Below are 21,970 nucleotides of genomic sequence, written 5' to 3' on the forward strand. Positions count from 1 at the left end.
GCAACCTATGTAGCAGTCTATGAATGTATAACATGTACACAATATCAGATAAATATATAATTGAACATGTTTATAAATTAGAATTAGAGAAACATGGTAGCCAAATGTACCTGGAAATGCAGTTTCCATTGCAGGGGTCTGATTGATTATATTGCATTAACCTTTTACAGGCCAAATTTATCTAGACTCTCCCCCTCCTACTACATGTATTTCATTTAACATACATATATATATGATGTGTGTACTCCTTTCAGAAATGTCTTAACAGTAAAAACACAGTGCAATTAATTTTACTCAAATTTAATGCAAACAACAACACCTAAAAAGCGGTGCTTTTAAAATATTAGTACACTGATCCCTCCCACTTTAATCTCCACTTTATTAAAAAAAATCTATTGTTACCATAACAAAAATCTCAAAACTACATTGCAGTCTTGTTAGGCACACATTTATAAAATAATAGATCAAACAGATAATGTTAATAGAACAGTTTGCAAAAATCCTAAAATCTTCTTTGAATATTATAGAGCATAATAACATGTTCTTTCTATCTTCAACACTATCAGGTAAAGCATGGAACTATGAAGCTTATTTTAAAGTCCTAAATATTCTTAACTTTAAGATTTACAATAGTATTTTGTACTTGTATAAAACAACAGAATTTGTACAGATTTGATAACTAGTGAATTTTTTTAAAAAAACCACAAAATCACTGGAGCAGTAGAAAGCTACTTATCTACCATTATACTTGTATTTCCCTGGAGCAGGCTAGTATATAGAATAATATTTATATTATTTTACATATGCTAAACCAGTGTTAAGGCATTACTCAGCTAATAGACCTATGTAAACCTAGCCAAGCAGATTTCTTGAAACTCTTTCTGTACAAATATTTATTACCTTAGGTGAAATGATTAAGAGAGGTAGCATGCAGAATGTGTAAATAAACGTAAAATATATATTTTTAATGACAAGAAATAATAAAGTGAAAGGATGACTCTCAAAGGGACATTTAGTGGAAAATTTCCTCCTCATTCTATGACATCCATTGAAGTTAATCCTGGTTATATGAGTGAGGAATTCAAATTGACAATTTATCTGTGTGTGTATAATGAGAAAAACTAGGAAGTCTTTTTTAATGCTTCCTTTTCTTCAATATATTGGATATGTGAACATTTCCTAAAACCAACTAGATTTCTCAGCTTGTAGAAAATATGAAATTGTATATTTTTTAAATTGGTGCTATCCTCAATCATGTCATATTAAAACAATTCAAAGGGTTTTTCCCCCCAAAAAAAGTTGTTTACAGAACTGCAATATTGTGAATATTAAGCCATATATATATATATATTCAAGGTGTCCTACAGTTTATTTCAGACATTTCTGCAAAGCACTCTTGAAATGCATACAATGAACTTGCTTAAATCTGTTTGAATTAACTTAGATGCAGTATCGTTAAGCTTCTTACACTTACACAGCAAATATAAATTATATCAATTGAAGCACTTTTTATATATACTTCAGAGACCCCTAAAGATGATCTGAATAAGAAAGATGAATACTTTCTCATGGAAGTATTAAGTGTTAAGAGGATGTCAATTTAAGGTATCTACAATACAACATCCATGAGGATACATTTTTCTTCTAATAACTCAATGCCACTAAATTATTTCCCTAAAAGTATACAAGGCCACCAAACCAGAGTTTTATTTTAAAAACTATAGTGCTGCTAAGTCATTGCTTACATACAGATCATTGGTCATTAAGACTATTCTAATGAAAGCCTAAGTTATTAGACATAATCTAATTAAGCAATAGGATTCTCAATTCATAACCGTGTTAAACTACATTATTTATTCTGAAATTAACCTAACTTCGCAATGATGCAACTCGCTATTATTGTTTTTCATCAATAGCAGATCAAGAATTTTCTCCTGAAGTCTTTCTGAAACAACATAGGCTTTGAATCTACTGTCCCCTTCAATGCTGCTAAAATAATGTTAAATACCATGAGTTTCAGTGACATTAATCCTCATAACTAATGTGTGTACATATACTGGTATCTATATAATATGATACAGATCTATACATCTGAGTTAAATGTTCTGTTCTTATTTCCTGTAAGTTAAATTCTTCAATATTTTTCATTTCTTGAAGATTAGTATTTGCAAAATTGCTTTACCAGGAACAAGAAAATAATGTTAAATGTTTTTATAAATAAGAATAAAAGGTGAATACATGTTAAATTAGATGGGAAAACATGACCCTATAATGATATAGAATAGAACAGCTGAACAGGGTAATTCAGCAAACTGAAGTAAAATAAAATACAACCCCAAAACTGAAATATTATGCTGATCTAACCATTATTGGACTTCTTTTAATCTTTGCATTGCATCAAGATGGTTTTCCAACATGACTATTCACAAAATACAGTTGTTATCCATATGAATGAGTTAACTTGTTAATGCCTGTTAACAATTACGTCAACAGATACAAAATCCAATATATTATACAATTGGCAGCAATATTTATAATTGCTGCAACCAAAAAAGAATTGATTGATGTCACTATGAATGATTACTGTGTGATCATCTGCATAATTCATTGCCTATATGTAGAGATACAACTTTTTTACCTCTTCCTTATATCTGGTTATAAACAATTTAGGCTTTCAACATGTATTTATTTTTCACTAGAATTGTGAGGTCCATCAACCAGAATCAAGTACAAAACAACAGCTTAAGAAGGCAGATTTAGAACTACTGGACTCATGCCCAGATCAGGAATTTCTTTTTGGTATTAGAACTGGAGTTTGTGCTTATGTTCTTTCATATCATAAAATCCTCCTATTTTCTTCCATTTATTTTAGCAGTTTAATGAAGGAGGGAAAAGGTTTTCTGTCACCATTGTTAAACCAGGGAGACTTGGAAGTTCTTGGTGACATGCAGATCACCTGGAGATTTATTGGTAGATTACAATCTACATTTTACCCTGCCTGCATTTTGTACTAAATATTGAGCTACTGAGAGTGTTTTTCCTTGCAAGATAGCATAATATCCCTTTCACTATTTGCTGAGTGCTTTATTCTCATTTTTTCAGCTCTTTCTCATACTCTAAATGCTGTTGCATTTGTTCTGAGATTTAACTTGCAGGAATCCTTATTTTTCTTCTTATATACCAAAACAAGTTTTCTGTTCCATCATATCAGTCTGTTTCCATCAAGGCAGCTCGCTCTATAATACATATGATTATCACTCCATATAATGGTTGACTGTCAGGTTCACCTGAGATCACTGGGTAAAATCATATTGTAAATAGCGAATTAGTCTTCTTGGCAAAGGTAAAGTGTCAATAAGTGAAAGACGGTTTTTTCCAATCACAATTCGAATTTTGATTCGACAAAGGTGTGCAAGTGGCCTTGGTGGCTCTGGAAATGAAAAGAATATTGTCAAGTAAATAAGTAAACAAGCAAGTAGCATGTTATGTTTATACTACTTTTGGCCTACAATAATTCTCTATGAGCTAATATTTTTTCATAAAAATTTGAATATATATTTCAAAGGCACTGTACCACAAACATACTTTAAAAAACTAGGGATTTTTAAATAAAGTAACTAAATATGAATGGTTAAAATGTATGCATATCTCAAGTTAGTAAGATAATATTCAGATCTTAACAGAACAACAGATTAACAGAATAACATTTGAAAGGGACCTTGGAGGTCTTCTAGTCCAACCCCTGGCTCAAGCAGGAGATGCTGTACCATTTCAGACAAATGGTTCTCCAACCTCTTCTTAAGAACCTCCAAAACACCCTTATCCCTATTTTAATGAAGTAATTTGAACAAATCATTAGGTGGTATCTGCTGACAATCAGACTATATATTATACAGTATAATTCTTGGGAGTCATTGAATTAACGTTCAACATATCTTAGAGGCTTGAATATTTTCTCCTATATAGTTAACTTTTATAAGTTGGCAATCATTCACATATAAAAATGCCACTGCATTTAATAGTAACAGTTGCATTACAAAATATTACTGGTGTATTCTATTATTCTTGAATAATAACAGCGTGAGCCCACATTGCAACTAACCTGCTTTGACTTTAATGTTGGACCAATCTTCATAACTGTCAATTTGTTCCTTCAACCGGGAACAAAGTTGCACATTGCCCACATAATCCAAAAGAACATCTATGATAGGGCCTGCCCAACGACTCATCTCTGGGGTTGAAACCATTTCACAAAACTTGGGTGGGTGGGAAGAATAAATTATATATAATCAAAACTGTAAATGATCAAAAGGCTTAAGAAAATACAAGACATAGCAGCATAGAACAGTTTTAAGTATAATTATTTGCAATAATTATTTCACCGAAACATAATTTATTTTCTCAATCTATGTGCTAGTAGCTACAATGAATTAAATTCTAGTGTGTGTGTGTGTGTGTGTGTGTGTGTGTGTGTGTGTATATATATATATATATATATATATATATATATATATATATATATATATATATATATATATATATATATATATGGCATTCAGCTTTGTTCGGGTATTTTCCCACGTCATAGCAGTTGTGCTTTTAAAGTTGTAGCGAGGTTTCAGCAGAATCTCATCTGCCATCATCAGGCTTCTGTATAGTGTTCATCTATATATGTGTGTGTGTGTGTGTGTGTGTGTGTGTGTGTGTGTGTATCTTTGGTTATTCAGGTTTTCTCCCACGTAAGATTGGAAGTATCTAGGCAACGTTTCTATGAAGTCTCATTCATCATCTTCAGGCTTGCGTCTTCGGCTCTGTGCTTCTCAGAGTAATGTGAGTTTGCAGCTGCTTCTTCTGGAAGAAGAATATATATGTATGTATGTATGTATGTATGTATGTAGGTAGGTAGGTAGGTGTAGGTGTATATATGTGTATACACACACACACACACAGATTATATATTGTTAGGTATAACATTGATACCAAATATGGTTTGGGTGAATAAATATATAAAACTTAGATATCATGGTTTAAGTGCTTATCACTTTAAGCACAATGCAGCAGGCAATTAGCCGATTAAGGGTGCGGTTAGAAGTTACAATATAAGGAAGCATTAGAAGCTGGAAAGCTGTCTGGCTGTAACTGACTGTAACTGTAACTGTGTGCTGCTGCGACTTACTGAGTGTTGCTGCGACTAACTGAGATTACTGACTGTGAGTGCCTGTGACTGAACTGTTTTTGTTTGCTACTGTTTGCTGAATATCCAGCGTTTGTTTCTCTGGAGAGTGAAACCGGAGAAGGAGAACATATCTTTATCGGCTGATAAAGATATTGCAAGGACTCTTAACTTGGACTATACTAGTGAGTCTTACTGGATGGAAATACTGTGAATGACTTAATGGACTGAATGACAATGCTTAAACTCTAACTGGATTAAAAACTATTTAAACTACAAACAGTGTTTGTATTCAGTGTGTGTATACTCTGGGGCCCTTCCACTCTCGTTTGGTTGCCTGGCTTGACTACTGCTGCAATACTCTTCTAGGGGTTAATTCCCAAACCCTAACATTGGTTATGGGCCCAGCAGCATAGTCTAACCAACCAGGATATAGCAGAAGAGAGTTGGTGTGAGTTGCACATTACTGTAAAAACAAACTGTTTTAATTAGTTTAAAATAGTCAAAATATCTGAAGAGTAATGGCACAAGTAAATTTGTCACAACTGTCCATGATATCCAGGCTGGATGGAACAAACTATGTTTCATGGTCAATGAAATGTAGTTTACTTCTACGCAGAGAAGGTTTGTGGGACATTATAGCAAACCCACCAGATGTGAGTAGATGGGATCCTGCTGATGATGATGATAAAGAAAAGTTACAAGACTTTAAACTGAAGAATGAGCAGGCTTTATGCATCATAGGACTGACTCTCTGTGATCAGCAGCTTGTCCATATTCGTGGAGAAGAAAATGCTGCAAACTGCTGGGAGAACCTCAGGAAGATTTATGTTCGGGACAGTGTAGGAGCACATATAAATCTTACACGGAAGCTTTTTCGAACGCATCTTCAGAGGAATGGAGATATGTTAGTTCATTTAAACTGTATGAAGAGCATTTTTCAAGAATTGCAAGAAAAGAGCTTATATTTAATGAACTGCAACAAGTCTACATAATATTATCTTCATTAGATCAAAGCTATGATGACTATGTGACTTCGTTAGAGGTATTGCCAAAAGAAAGCCTCTCATTAACCGACATAACAGGCAGGCTACTAGAAGAAGCCAGAAGAAGGCGTGAGCGTGACGAGCTGAGAGAAGATAAGAAAGAAGAGAAATTATCTTCAAAGCTTGAAAGAAACCAGCAAAGCAAAGTAAAGCACCCGGAAGAAGAGAATTTATCTTCAACAGCATACACAATTAAAAAGTGTTTTAATTGTGGAGGCAGAGGACATTTGGCAAGATTCTGCAAAAAGAGAAAAAGCCAGAATGTAAAAAAGCCAAAGAAAGCATTTGAACTAGCCACGTTTAGCAACTCTGAAGTGAAGAATAATTTATGGGTGGTTGACAGTGGCGCATCCCACTGCATCACAAGAGATAAGACAAAATTTATAAAAATGTCTACAAGTTCTCAACATATATCTCTTGCCAATGGCTGGAACCTGAAAGCGAAAGGTCAAGGTTTTGCACGTTGTCCGTACATAAACCAGGATATAAAAATGTTGTATGTACCGCAACTAAAGTTTAATTTGCTTTCAGTAAGGGTATTAGATAAATTAGGTTATGTAATTACTTTTAAGGATAATAATTGCATAATTGAAAAAGATAACAAAAGGGTAACTGCAGCTTTAAATGGAACATTATATGTATTAGATAATAGTAAGAAAGGGGAGGCTCAAACTGTATTTAATAATATAAAGCCTCATGATGAATGTATCCATTTATTGCATAGGCGTTTGGGGCATGTAAATTTTAAAATGCTAAAACGTACAGTTGAGTTATCTGAAGGAATAAGGTTAAAACCTTGTGATAAATATTTGCGTTGTAATGTTTGCTGTGAAGATAAGAGCAAGGTATTGCCTGCAAATAGGCTAAATGGTTTCAAAACAAAAGAACCTTTTAGAAGTAGTATTTGCAGACATAATAGGTCCAAAGAAACCCAGTATGGGGGTGCTAGATATATACTGAGCATTATGGATCATTATTCTAGATATGGGTTTTGCTATTTAATGAAAAGCAAAACTGAAACATATCAACATTTTTCAATTGGCTTAGGTTTGCTGAAAGAAAGTCTAAACGACAACTGATAACCCTGGTGACAGATAATGGTACGGAATTTATTAATAACAAATTCCAGAACAGACTTAAGGTAGCTGGAATAGAGCATAAGAAGTCTGCTCCATACAGGCCAGAACATAACGCTTTTATTGAAAGAAGAGGCCAAACACTACAGGCAATGGTTAGAACAATGTTAAATGATTCTGGGTTACCTGATTCTTTGTGGGGAGGCTACAATGTGTGCTAATAACATATTAAACAACGTTGTTAATACAACAACAGGTGAAATTCCATTTACCAGATGGCATGGCAGGAAACCTGATCTAAGTTACCTGCACACATTTGGTGCACCAGCATGGGTGCATATTCCTGCACAACTCAGAAAAAAAGGGCAACATAGAGCTAAAAGATTTTTCTTCGTTGGTTATCAGGCAAACCATAGGGCATATAGATTTTGGGAGAAAGGCACATCTAAAGTGTTATGTAGTGCTAGTGCCCAATTTCTAGAAAATGAAGGATGGGAGAAATTAGAACAGGATGCCAATAAAGATGTAATTATTGAATCCTATAGAAATCCCATTAGTTATCCCTGTAACTTTAAAAATAAAGTAAAGAGACAAATACAGGATGAAATAGTGCCCATAAAGGAAGAAACAGATTCAATAGCTGAACAGGATGAGGAAGATGAACAGGTAGTAGTTCAACAAAGTCCTCCTGTAAGCCCTGTAATTCCCAGAAGAACTACCGTATATCTAGACCGCCTGATAGGTACCAGGCTAACACAGTGTGCCAGATTAATGAAGTTCCTAATTCTGTAGAAGAAATTAAAAAGTATCCTAATAAGGAAAAAGAAAAATGGTATGCAGCAATGAATAAGGAACTGAATTCATTAAGTGATATGAAGGTGTATGAAAATGCCAAATTACCTGCAGGAAAGAAATCCATTAGCTGCAAATGGATATTTAAGATAAAAACAGATAAAGATGGTAATTTAATCCATAAGGCAAGGTTAGTAGCCCAAGGTTTTAGGCAGAATGCTAATGACTACGATGAGGTGTTTGCACCTAGTCTTAAGGCAGCAACCTTGAGGGCAGCTTTAGTGTGGGCAGCTAGTAAAAACTATATAGTTAACCATCTAGATGTGGAAACTGCTTACTTGCACGCCCCATTAAAACATACTATTTATATGAAAAAACCTGTTGGTATTAAAAGTGAAAATAAGGATAATAATGATTGTTGGTTGTTAAAGAAAAGTCTATATGGTCTTAAACAATCAGGCTATGAATGGAACCAGTATATTGTAAAGGAACTAGACAATATAGGATTTAAAGCTGGTTTAGCCGATCCATGTTTGTTTAAGAGGGAGACAAATGGGAAAGTATCATTATTATTACTATTCACAGATGACATTGCATTGATAACTGAAACTAATGATGAAGCAAATAAAATAATAGCATCATTAGGAAAGAGAATAAAGATCAAGCAATTAGGGAGATAAAGAAGTATCTCGGTTTGAATATAAAGAAAACACGGAAAGGTTTTAAGATATCTCAGGAAGATAAGATAAGCAAATTGCTAAAAGATTACAAGATGGAGCTTTGTAAGCCAGCTAAGACTCCAATGAGTCAGGAGTTTAGCAACACTGATGTACAAAGCCCTGAGTTTGATAAGGTGATTTATCAATCTTTAATTGGTAGTTTGAGTTATATTAGTAATTGGTCTAGACCAGATATATCGTACTGCGTGAATCAGTTGGCTAGATTCAATTCTGCACCATGTGAAAGACACTGGATTGCAGCTAAGAGGATATTAAGATATCTTAAAAAAGACAATGAATTATTCATTGTATTTAGAACCAAAGGGTGATTTAATTCTGTGTGCTTATGCAGATGCTAGTTTTGCATCAGAAAGAGACACTAGAAAGTCGACTTCAGGAACAGCCATAATGCTGGGTAAGACATTAATAGGCTGGAAGTCAATAAGACAACAGCATATAAGTTTGTCTACTATGGAGGCAGAATTCTCCTGTTTATCATTGTTATGTACAGAATTAATAATGTATAAACAAATGTTAATTGATATAGGTATAACTGTAGATTATCCTATAATTATACATGAAGATAATCAGGCAGCAATTCAAATGGCCACAAATATTGGAGTAAAAACAAGGAGCAAGCATACAGATCTAAGATACCTAAACGTGAGACAATCTGTAAGAAGTAAGATGATTCAGCTAGAGTACTGTATGTCGGAGGACAATCTAGCTGATAATTTTACTAAAGCCCAAGGTGCAAGTAAGCACCAAGAGAGTTGTGAAAAATTTGGGATTAGATTGTAAAGGTATTATATATTTATTTCACCCAAAAGGGGAGTATGTTAGGTATAACATTGATACCAAATATGGTTTGGGTGAATAAATATATAAAACTTAGATATCATGGTTTAAGTGCTTATCACTTTAAGCACAATGCAGCAGGCAATTAGCCGATTAAGGGTGCGGTTAGAAGTTACAATATAAGGAAGCATTAGAAGCTGGAAAGCTGTCTGGCTGTAACTGACTGTAACTGTAACTGTGTGCTGCTGCGACTTACTGAGTGTTGCTGCGACTAACTGAGATTACTGACTGTGAGTGCCTGTGACTGAACTGTTTTTTGTTTGCTACTGTTTGCTGAATATCCAGCGTTTGTTTCTCTGGAGAGTGAAACCGGAGAAGGAGAACATATCTTTATCGGCTGATAAAGATATTGCAAGGACTCTTAACTTGGACTATACTAGTGAGTCTTACTGGATGGAAATACTGTGAATGACTTAATGGACTGAATGACAATGCTTAAACTCTAACTGGATTAAAAACTATTTAAACTACAAACAGTGTTTGTATTCAGTGTGTGTATACTCTGGGGCCCTTCCACTCTCGTTTGGTTGCCTGGCTTGACTACTGCTGCAATACTCTTCTAGGGGTTAATTCCCAAACCCTAACATACATACATATATATATATATATATATATATATATATATATATATATATATATATATATATATATATATATATATATATATATATATTTTCTTAAGTTTTCATGGTACTTACATGTATGGTGTTCGGCTTGGTTCGGGTATTTTCCCACGTCATTGTAGTTCTTTTAAAGTTGTAGCAACGTTTCAGCAGAATCTCATCTGCCATCATCAGGCTTCTGTATTGTGTCCGTCTGTGAGTCAGACTTTTACAGTAGTTTCAGATTTGAATTTGGGGCAGCCTATTGCTGTGCCAGAATGGTTTTTCTTCATCCTGATTGGTTGGGAGTCTTGGTCTGTGTTTATTGGTCTCGGAGTTTGCTGTGTTCTGCTTGATTGGTGTCTCTAATATCTTCTGTCTGTTTTTGGCTCTTTTTGTATCTTGATTGGCTGGCAGCATTGTGTTGCTTTAATGGAGGCCTTTAGTGCAGCTTGGCTTCGGGTAAATGGACGGCTATCATTAGTTAGGAAGCTGGGTTTCATCTGGGTGCCTGGTTGGGGTGTGTTTGAGCTGGAGGTATCAGGGGGGATCTGTTTGTGCCCAGGTGTTTGCCTGGCTTGTGGTGTGGAGATTTTTTTGTTTGTGAGTGCAGGCTTCCAAATGATTGACAGCCTGGTGGAATCATCTCTTCTGTTCATGCTTTCTGGTCTTTTTCAATCTCTATGGCTTCTCTGATGATTCTGTGATTAGGGTTTTCTATAGTGGCCAGGGTTTTGGTGCCATTGAAGTTGATGCTATGACCTGTGGCTTCCATGTGTTGGACTAGTGAGGAAGTGTGTTCCAGCTTTTTGACTGCATTTTTGTGTTCATCCAGGCGGGTGCTTATTCTTCTATTAGTCTGTCCAATGTATGTGGCCGGGCATGATGCACAGGGGACTTCGTATATGCCTTGGTTTTCCAGGTCAATTTTATCTTTGGGGTTGCTAAGGATGGCTGCTATTTTTCTGTCTGTTTTGAAGGCAGTCCTGATGTGATGTCTGTGTAGTACCTTACTAATTTTGTCTGTAGTACCTCTTATGTAGGGCAGGACAGCTGTTCCATAGGTCTGTTCATCTTCTGGGTCTCTATTATGTTTCAGTGTGTTTTTTGTGGATCAAGCTGGTGATTTTGCTTTTGTGGAAGCCGTTGGCTGTCAGTACTTTAGTCAGGGTGCATAGTTCAGTCTTAATGTGTGTCTTGTCTGCCAGGCGTTTGGTTCTGGTAATTAGTGTTTTAGCCACGGAGTTTATCTGTGCTGGGTGGTGGTGGGATTGGGCGTTGAGGTAGCGGTTGGTGTGGGTTTTCTTCTGGTATATGGTGTGTCCTAGTGTGCCATCTGTTTTTTGTAGATTAGTACATCTAGGAATGGTAGTTGTTTGTTTGTTTCTGTTTCCATGGTGAACTTGATTTTGGGGTGTGCGCTGTTTAGGTGTGTTAGGAAATTGTTTAGGTTTTCTTGTCCATGGGGCCAAATCACGAATGTGTCATCGATGTATCTTAACCATAGTTTGGGTTTGAGGGTGGCATTGGCCAGGGCTCTGGATTCAATTCTTCCATGAACAGGTTTGCAATGACAGGTGACAGTGGTGATCCCATGGGAGCTCCTTCTATTTGTTTGTATCTTTGTCCTTTGTATATGAAATATGTGTTGGTTAAGCAGTGTTCTGTTAGTTCCATGAGGTGTTTAGCTGGTTGGTATTTATTTTTGATGATTTCAAGGGTCTCTTTTATCGGGACTTGAGTGAATAGTGAAACCACGTCAAAACTTACAAGCAGATCTTCTTGCTCCACGTGTAGATCTTTGATCATTTCCAAGAAGTGGTATGAGTTTTTACATGAGAAGCTGCTGTTTCAGCATGGGGCTGTAGCTCTTTTGCTAGGTGTTTAGCTAGGTTTTGTAGTGGTGCTCCTCTGGAGCTGACTATGGGTCTGAGAGGTATGCCTTCTTTGTGTATTTTTGGGAGGCCGTATAGTTTGGGGCATCTGGAAGATTTCTCTCTGGGTATGATCATGTGTTGGATCTCTTTGCTTATGTGGCTGGTTATAATTTTCTTCTTGGTTAATTTTTTCCAGATATGTGGTTGGGTCAGTGTTTATGGGTTTGTATGTGGAGTCTTGGAGTAGGTCTGTCAATTTTGTTTCGTAGTCTTTTCTGTCCATTACTACAGTGGCATTCCCTTTGTCTGCTGGGAGGATGATTATGCTGCTATCTCTTTTCAGGGTTTGTAGTGCTTTGATTTCATTTTTCTGTAAGTTGCTTTTTGGTGGTTTGCTTGTGCATAAGATGTTGGTAACTTGGTGTCTTATTTTATCAGCTTCATCTGTATTTAATTTAGTTAGGCTGGATTCTACTGCACATATGATGGATTCTGTGGGGATTTTTGGGGTGCTATAGCATAATTGAATCCTTTGGTTAGGACATCTGTTTCTGTTTTGGTGAGTTCTCTGTTGGAAACGTTGTGCACTAATTGTTTCAGGTGTTGTTGTGAGTTGTTGGGGGTTTTTCTTGTCATGTTCTAATTTCTTTAATTTTTCAATAATTTTTCTTGTTTGTAAATACCTTCAGAATCAGCTCTCCAAGTTGTAAGTTGTTTTATCTTGTCCCAAAGTAGAGGGTGGATTTTGCTGCTCAGTTCCAGGTGTAGTGCTAGCAAATCTTTGTTTAACTGATCTAATCGGAATCTCTTACTGTGGAGCTCGTTCCGTAGTAAAGCCATTTCAGTTCTTTTCAGGATACGTTTAGTGGCTGCTGTGCTTTGATGAAATGTTAATTTGAAGCAGGTTGGTGTAGTATTGTTGTCTCTGCAGCTGCGTAGGGTGGAGGTCACATAGTATTCCTGCTCTTTTAATTTCCAGTTTCTCGTAGGTTTTGATCTGGCTGTTTATTTCCTCCCGTGAGGTTTGATATTTGTTTTCTTAAGTTTTGCCGGTACTTACATGTATGGTGTTCGGCTTGGTTGGGTATTTTCCCACGTCATTGTAGTTCTTTTAAAGTTGTAGCAACGTTTCAGCAGAATCTCATCTGCCATCATCAGGCTTCTGTATTGTGTCCGATCTGTGAGTCAGACTTTTACAGTAGTTTCAGATTTGAATTTGGGGCAGCCTATTGCTGTGCCAGAATGGTTTTCTTCATCCTGATTGGTTGGGAGTCTTGGTCTGTGTTTATTGGTCTCGGAGTTTGCTGTGTTCTGCTTGATTGGTGTCTCTAATATCTTCTGTCTGTTTTTGGCTCTTTTTGTATCTTGATTGGCTGGCAGCATTGTGTTGCTTTAATGGAGGCCTTTAGTGCAGCTTGGCTTCGGGTAAATGGACGGCTATCATTAGTTAGGAAGCTGGGTTTCATCTGGGTGCCTGGTTGGGATCACCAGGGATCACCACTGTCACCTGTCATTGCAAACCTGTTCATGGAAGAATTCGAATCCAGAGCCCTGGCCAATGCCACCCTCAAACCCAAACTATGGTTAAGATACATCGATGACACATTCGTGATTTGGCCCCATGGACAAGAAAACCTAAACAATTTCCTAACACACCTAAACAGCGCACACCCCAAAATCAAGTTCACCATGGAAACAGAAACAAACAAACAACTACCATTCCTAGATGTACTAATCTACAAAAAACAGATGGCACACTAGGACACACCATATACCAGAAGAAAACCCACACCAACCGCTACCTCAACGCCCAATCCCACCACCACCCAGCACAGATAAACTCCGTGGCTAAAACACTAATTACCAGAACCAAACGCCTGGCAGACAAGACACACATTAAGACTGAACTATGCACCCTGACTAAAGTACTGACAGCCAACGGCTTCCACAAAAGCAAAATCACCAGCTTGATCCACAAAAAACACTGAAACATAATAGAGACCCAGAAGATGAACAGACCTATGGAACAGCTGTCCTGCCCTACATAAGAGGTACTACAGACAAAATTAGTAAGGTACTACACAGACATCACATCAGGACTGCCTTCAAAACAGACAGAAAAATAGCAGCCATCCTTAGCAACCCCAAAGATAAAATTGACCTGGAAAACCAAGGCATATACGAAGTCCCCTGTGCATCATGCCCGGCCACATACATTGGACAGACTAATAGAAGAATAAGCACCCGCCTGGATGAACACAAAATGCAGTCAAAAAGCTGGAACACACTTCCTCACTAGTCCAACACATGGAAGCCACAGGTCATAGCATCAACTTCAATGGCACCAAAACCCTGGCCACTATAGAAAACCCTAATCACAGAATCATCAGAGAAGCCATAGAGATTGAAAAAAGACCAGAAAGCATGAACAGAAGAGATGATTCCACCAGGCTGTCAATCATTTGGAAGCCTGCACTCACAAACAAAAATCTCCACACCACAAGCCAGGCAAACACCTGGGCACAAACAGATCCCCTGATACCTCCAGCTCAAACACACCCCAACCAGGCACCCAGATGAAACCCAGCTTCCTAACTAATGATAGCCGTCCATTTACCCGAAGCCAAGCTGCACTAAAGGCCTCCATTAAAGCAACACAATGCTGCCAGCCAATCAAGATACAAAAAGAGCCAAAAAACAGACAGAAGATATTAGAGACACCAATCAAGCAGAACACAGCAAACTCCGAGACCAATAAACACAGACCAAGACTCCCAACCAATCAGGATGAAGAAAAACCATTCTGGCACAGCAATAGGCTGCCCCAAATTCAAATCTGAAACTACTGTAAAGTCTGACTCACAGACGGACACAATACAGAAGCCTGATGATGGCAGATGAGATTCTGCTGAAACGTTGCTACAACTTTAAAAGAACTACAATGACGTGGGAAAATACCCGAACCAAGCCGAACACCATACATGTAAGTACCGCGAAAAACTTAAGAAAACAAATATCAAACCTCTACGGGAGGAAATAAACAGCCAGATCAAAACCTACGAAACTGGAAATTAAAAGAGCAGGAATACTATGTGACCTCCAATTCCTACGCAGCTGCAGGAGACAACAATACTACACCAACCTGCTTCAAATTAACATTTCATCAAAGCACAGCAGCCACTAAACGTATCCTGAAAAGAACTGAAATGGCTTTACTACTGGGCAGAGCTCCACAGTAAGAGATTCGATTAGATCAGTTAAACAAAGATTTGCTAGCACTACACCTGGAACTGAGCAGCAAAATCCACCCTCTACTTTGGGACAAGATAAAACAACTTACAACTTGGAGAGCTGATTCTGAAGGTATTTACAAACAAGAAAAATTATTGAAAAAATTAAAGAAATTAGAACATGACAAGAAAACCCCCAACAACTCACAACAACACCTGAAACAATTAGTGCACAACGTTTCCAACAGAGAACTCACCAAAACAGAAACAGATGTCTAACCAAAGGATTCAATTATGCTATAGCACCCCAAAAATCCCCACAGAATCCATCATATGTGCAGTAGAATCCAGCCTAACTAAATTAAATACAGATGAAGCTGATAAAATAAGACACCAAGTTACCAACATCTTATGCACAAGCAAACCACCAAAAAGCAACTTACAGAAAAATGAAATCAAAGCACTACAAACCCTGAAAAGAGATAGCAGCATAATCATCCTCCCAGCAGACAAAGGGAATGCCACTGTGTAATGGACAGAAAAGACTACGAAACAAAATTGACAGACCTACTCCAAGACTCCACATACAAACCCATAAACACTGACCCAACCACATATCTGGAAAAATTAACCAAGAAAGAAAATTATAACCAGCCACATAAGCAAAGAGATCCAACACATGATCATACCCAGAGAGAAATCTTCCAGATGCCCCAAACTATACGGCCTCCCAAAATACACAAAGAAGGCATACCTCTCAGACCCATAGTCAGCTCCAGAGGAGCACCACTACAAAACCTAGCTAAACACCTAGCAAAGAGCTACAGCCCCATGCTGAAACAGCAGCTTCTCATGTAAAAAACTCATACCACTTCTTGGAAATGATCAAAGATCTGCAACGTGGAGCAAGAAGATCTGCTTGTAAGTTTTGACGTGGTTTCACTATTCACTCAAGTCCCGATAAAAGAGACCCTTGAAATCATCAAAAATAAATACCAACCAGCTAAACACCTCATGGAACTAACAGAACACTGCTTAACCAACACATATTTCATATACAAAGGACAAAGATACAAACAAATAGAAGGAGCTCCCATGGGATCACCACTGTCACCTGTCATTGCAAACCTGTTCATGGAAGAATTCGAATCCAGAGCCCTGGCCAATGCACCCTCAAACCCAAACTATGGTTAAGATACATCGATGACACATTCGTGATTTGGCCCCATGGACAAGAAAACCTAAACAATTTCCTAACACACCTAAACAGCGCACACCCCAAAATCAAGTTCACCATGGAAACAGAAACAAACAAACAACTACCATTCCTAGATGTACTAATCTACAAAAAACAGATGGCACACTAGGACACACCATATACCAGAAGAAAACCCACACCAACCGCTACCTCAACGCCCAATCCCACCACCACCCAGCACAGATAAACTCCGTGGCTAAAACACTAATTACCAGAACCAAACGCCTGGCAGACAAGACACACATTAAGACTGAACTATGCACCCTGACTAAAGTACTGACAGCCAACGGCTTCCACAAAAGCAAAATCACCAGCTTGATCCACAAAAACACACTGAAACATAATAGAGACCCAGAAGATGAACAGACCTATGGAACAGCTGTCCTGCCCTACATAAGAGGTACTACAGACAAAATTAGTAAGGTACTACACAGACATCACATCAGGACTGCCTTCAAAACAGACAGAAAAATAGCAGCCATCCTTAGCAACCCCAAAGATAAAATTGACCTGGAAAACCAAGGCATATACTGAAGTCCCCTGTGCATCATGCCCGCCACATACATTGGACAGACTAATAGAAGAATAAGCACCCGCCTGGATGAACACAAAAAATGCAGTCAAAAAGCTGGAACACACTTCCTCACTAGTCCAACACATGGAAGCCACAGGTCATAGCATCAACTTCAATGGCACCAAAACCCTGGCCACTATAGAAAACCCTAATCACAGAATCATCAGAGAAGCCATAGAGATTGAAAAAAAGACCAGAAAGCATGAACAGAAGAGATGATTCCACCAGGCTGTCAATCATTTGGAAGCCTGCACTCACAAACAAAAAAATCTCCACACCACAAGCCAGGCAAACACCTGGGCACAAACAGATCCCCTGATACCTCCAGCTCAAACACACCCCAACCAGGCACCCAGATGAAACCCAGCTTCCTAACTAATGATAGCCGTCCATTTACCCGAAGCCAAGCTGCACTAAAGGCCTCCATTAAAGCAACACAATGCTGCCAGCCAATCAAGATACAAAAGAGCCAAAAACAGACAGAAGATATTAGAGACACCAATCAAGCAGAACACAGCAAACTCCGAGACCAATAAACACAGACCAAGACTCCCAACCAATCAGGATGAAGAAAAAACCATTCTGGCACAGCAATAGGCTGCCCCAAATTCAAATCTGAAACTACTGTAAAGTCTGACTCACAGACGGACACAATACAGAAGCCTGATGATGGCAGATGAGGATATGGAAAATAAAGGGCAAAGTGATTCCAGTGGTTGTTGGCCTACTCAGGGATGTGCCTCCTAAGCTGGGAGAGTGGCTCCAACAGATCCCAGGAACAACATCAGAACTCTCTGTCCAGAAGAGTATAATGCTAGGAACAGCTAAGATGCAGCAGAGAACCCTCAAACCCACAGCCTCTGGTGGAGAACCGAGATTGGGAGACATATCACTCATAAGGGTGAGAAGGAAATTTGTATTCCAGTAGTGGGGGGAGAGCATTTGCTGTCTCAGGTCAGATGAGGGATCACCCCATTTCTAGTATGTTATACATTATGAAAGTATAAAACAATGGAACATTTATTTATTTAATCTATTTGTATGGCTGTCCATCCTGCAAGAGTAATTTTGGCTAGCTAATCAAACTAAAACCTAATAGAAACAAAACAAGAACAATACCCCAAACAGCCAATAATGATGAATATAAAAATACAGAGAATATATACACAGAATGGCACCAAGGGCAACAAACAAGAATTATAACAATCCCCAACTCTCTGACCAGCTTAACCTTCTAACCCCCATACCCCAAAACAGCCATGTTTGTAAGACTTTCTAGAATGCTGACTGAATCAGGGCCAGATGGGTCTCAGGGGCATGACAATATTAGGCTCTTTTAACATCATTGCAAATGTGCATTAATTCTGCCTAGAATTAGATACCCATTTTTGTTTTTCTCCACAATGTTCAAAATGGTTTAGTTGAATGAATCCAGTGAAATACATATTTTTGGGATTGACATTCCAAATGAAAGAATTTCAGTCTACTAAATTCCTTAAATATATTTATATCTTTTTTTGTTTAGAGAATACTGGAATGAAATATACTTGTAACTAAATCGAGGTGAATCAAAGGAGAATTTATCAAATATGATATGTGTCTGACTTCATATTTATTGTCTGTTTATTGTCCTTGAAGATCATTTCTTTATTATTATTTGGGGGAAAATAGCATTAATGACTGCTTTATTTCATCATAACAGAAAGGTGGGAGTTTTTCAAAAAACTCAAGACAAAGAAATTCTACAACATAGATGACCATTCTGCAGAAAAAGCTGAAATCTACTCATTCCTACATAAATCAACATAGGGACATCACGGTAGATACCCAAAAGGAAATGGAGAGAATAGAATATTTAATGTTACCATTTATGATTGTAAAGTTGTGTTTGGATTCTTTTCTGCATTAAAAATCCATCTATTGTTTATTATATATGGGATGAAAGTTTATACGTGGCATTCAAAAATAAAACTCTGCCTGCAGTCTGGAAGCTATTCAGTGCAGAATTCTGTGGGTCTAAGCCAATTTTCTATGGCCATCTCACCACAGCCAACTTCACTCAAACCTTCACTACACAAATGCTATCCTTCCTGCATTCTATATGTCTGTCTATCTGTCTATAGCTGCCCATCTTACACAAAATAACTCTTAATATTAATTTTGTGATTAATTCAGCTGTCTAGGAGCTAATAAGAAATTTGATTTCTGGAGGCTGGGTGATATTGCCAAAGGCAGGGAGCCTGAATTTCTATGGACTAGACAATAAGATGAGTTGATATTGTTTAAACTGGAGAAACCAGAATTTAAACTTGTAGCTGTTCTAAGAAAAATACTATGTTGCTTACCTCTGAGCTATTTTTCCCTTGTATTCTTCTAAATGTCATAGAAAAGGTGAGATAATAAAAAAAATTACCTGTACAATTTTGTTATCGTTATTCACTACAGGATCATTATATCTGTCCCTCCTAATCTCAATAGGAGGATGTGGGCCACACCCATAAGAACATGTAAAGCAAGAGTTGGCATCACAGCCCATGTCCATCAAATATTTCAGCAGGACAAGATACTTCATTGAAAACATTACTGTAGCAGGGAAAGTTGTCGGGTGAGAGGCAATGTAGGCATTAATGTTAGCTCCATAATCAAGAAGCAGTTTCATTGTCTTCAAACAGCCATGGCGGATAGAGATGAGTAATGGATTGATAAGGTCAACATTAGGATCAGCGCCAGCCTCAAGCAACAGCTCAGTGGTATATACATTGTTGTTGAAGACTGCAAAATAGAGGACGCTGGTGCGCCTATCCTCATAGAGTCGGGAACGCTCAAAAGAAAGGGTGGCATTTACATCAAAGCCAGCATCAATTAGCTCTTCCAAGACATCATCATGGTTGCGCTCAGCTGCCAAATGCAGAGGGCTGATGCCACTACGCTTGATGCGAGTACGACTTGTTACTGGGAGTAGCATTTTCACAATCCTGGCAAAAATGAAATTAAAACACAAATGCAATCAAAGTTATTTATTATAAATGGGTATGGTAGGTAAGCTTCAAGTAAGAGACCCTCATGCTCCAATGGACTGATTCGGGCTGAGATCTCTCTCTCTCTCTCTCTCTCTCCCTCCCTCCCCCCCCTCCTCACACACACACATTTTCATACACAAGTTATTGACAAAACATATTGGGGTTTTGAATAAAAGCAGAGAACACAATTCCAGCCTCATTCCCAAGTCCCTGCTCTTTAGTTTCCCAGCCCTTGTGTCCTGCACTTCCTTTTCTAAGATACAGGATTTTTAAACAATTTTCCTCTGGCAGGGGTACACTACTTGTGGAGCATTACTATATCCTGTCAGCATTGTGCATGGTCAGTACTCAGGAATGATGGGAGAAGTGGTTTGTTGATATGTGAAAGGCACAAGTACCTCCCCCGAGTTATGTAAAGTATTAGGGGAAAAATAGGCAATAATTTCTCCCTGTGCATTCTCCTTGGATTGCATGAACAATAGGTGTTTTCAGTATGTAAACTGCAAAAATCAATGTTCTACATCTGATTTACAGATATACAGAGCTTATTAATGGAAAAGATAGGAAGCTATTATGAATGGTTTTACCTGAAACTTGGATCATTTTGATACAAACCAGCTTCTTCATAGAATAGTATTCTGTCAGAGGTGGTATTCAGCCAGTTCTGGAGAACTGGTAGCGGAAATTTTGAGTAGTTCGGATAACCAGCAAATACCACCTCTGACTGGCCCCGCCCCATCTATTCTCTGCCTGCCAAGTCCCAGCTGATGGGCTGGGTCTTCTTTTGTTGCCCTACACAGGAGAATGGAGCTGGAAAGCAGGTTAGTGGGGTGAGGAGGGAATGGGATTTTGCAGTATCCTTTCCCTGCCACGCCCACCAAACCATGCCACACCCACCAAGCCACACCCACAGAACCAGTAGTAAAAATTTTTTGAACCCCACCACTGTATTCTATAAATGGAAGTCTACCCCAACAAGAAAACATTCTAGTTCACCTGTTTAGATTAGTAACTGGGGCTAGAGTTCTTAAGTTGAATAAACATATCAAAATATACACCTTATTGATACACATATTACAAAAGTTACACTGAGATTCAGATTTGTTCATCAAAAGATTAAATCTCAAATTCTTTCTGAAAAAAAATCCATATTATTATATAACCCTAACAATTACTATGAGCAATTAAGACTTCCCTGTGCAATGAATCTCATTTGTACCTTGAAACTTACTTGAAGTAAGAATGACTGAAAATAAATTAAAAATATTGACCCTATGATGCTGATCTGTGTAAGACCACTCTGGTTAGAGATGCTGACTTACTAATATAACTTGAAATGGGTCTTGAATCATCAGTTTATATTGTGTACTGAATTTGCAAAATACTGCTAAAACAGTATAATCACTAGGATTTTTAAAAATTAAATCAACTTGGAAGGGGCCAAACTGTATAACCATCTGTATAACCTTGTTACCAAACTATAACTTTGTGGCCTAAAGAACCCATTTTCCCCATGATTCAGATCTAGCCAACTATTAGAACATCAAGGCAATTGCAGTGGTTCATCTTTTGTTATTCGTACTTCTTTCTGTTCCATGTCTTGTACCTTTACAAATAAACATTAGCTTTTAAGAACCTTGGAGACAGAAGCTTTTCTTGCCTTTATTTTTTATATTACTAATTCACAATAAATAACCAAAATAACTCTGCATAAATGTCCATATATGGAATAGAGAAAGAAATAT

The 21,970-nt window shown here is 37.6% G+C and overlaps 1 protein-coding gene across 4 annotated transcripts in view; it reads right to left on the minus strand.

The window, feature by feature from the left end:
• Positions 1-284: 284 nt before the first annotated feature.
• The window catches only part of ASB2 (ankyrin repeat and SOCS box containing 2), a 36,624-nt gene continuing 14,938 nt past the window's right edge, over positions 285-21,970 (minus strand). For all 4 annotated transcript variants that reach the window (XM_026679224.2, XM_087952127.1, XM_087952125.1 and 1 more), the window contains 3 exons: positions 19,619-20,180; positions 4,103-4,256; positions 285-3,430 (listed from right to left, as the gene is read on the minus strand). In XM_026679224.2, the coding sequence (XP_026535009.1) occupies positions 3,294-3,430; positions 4,103-4,256; positions 19,619-20,180 (853 nt within the window). In that variant the 3' untranslated portion in view covers positions 285-3,293. The remainder of the gene's footprint in view (positions 3,431-4,102; positions 4,257-19,618; positions 20,181-21,970) is intronic.

Source organism: Notechis scutatus, chromosome 1 (genome assembly GCF_049901735.1).
Source record: "Notechis scutatus isolate UNSWTSFEM ecotype Mainland chromosome 1, rNotScu1.2, whole genome shotgun sequence".
NCBI classification, from domain to species: domain Eukaryota; kingdom Metazoa; phylum Chordata; class Lepidosauria; order Squamata; family Elapidae; genus Notechis; species Notechis scutatus.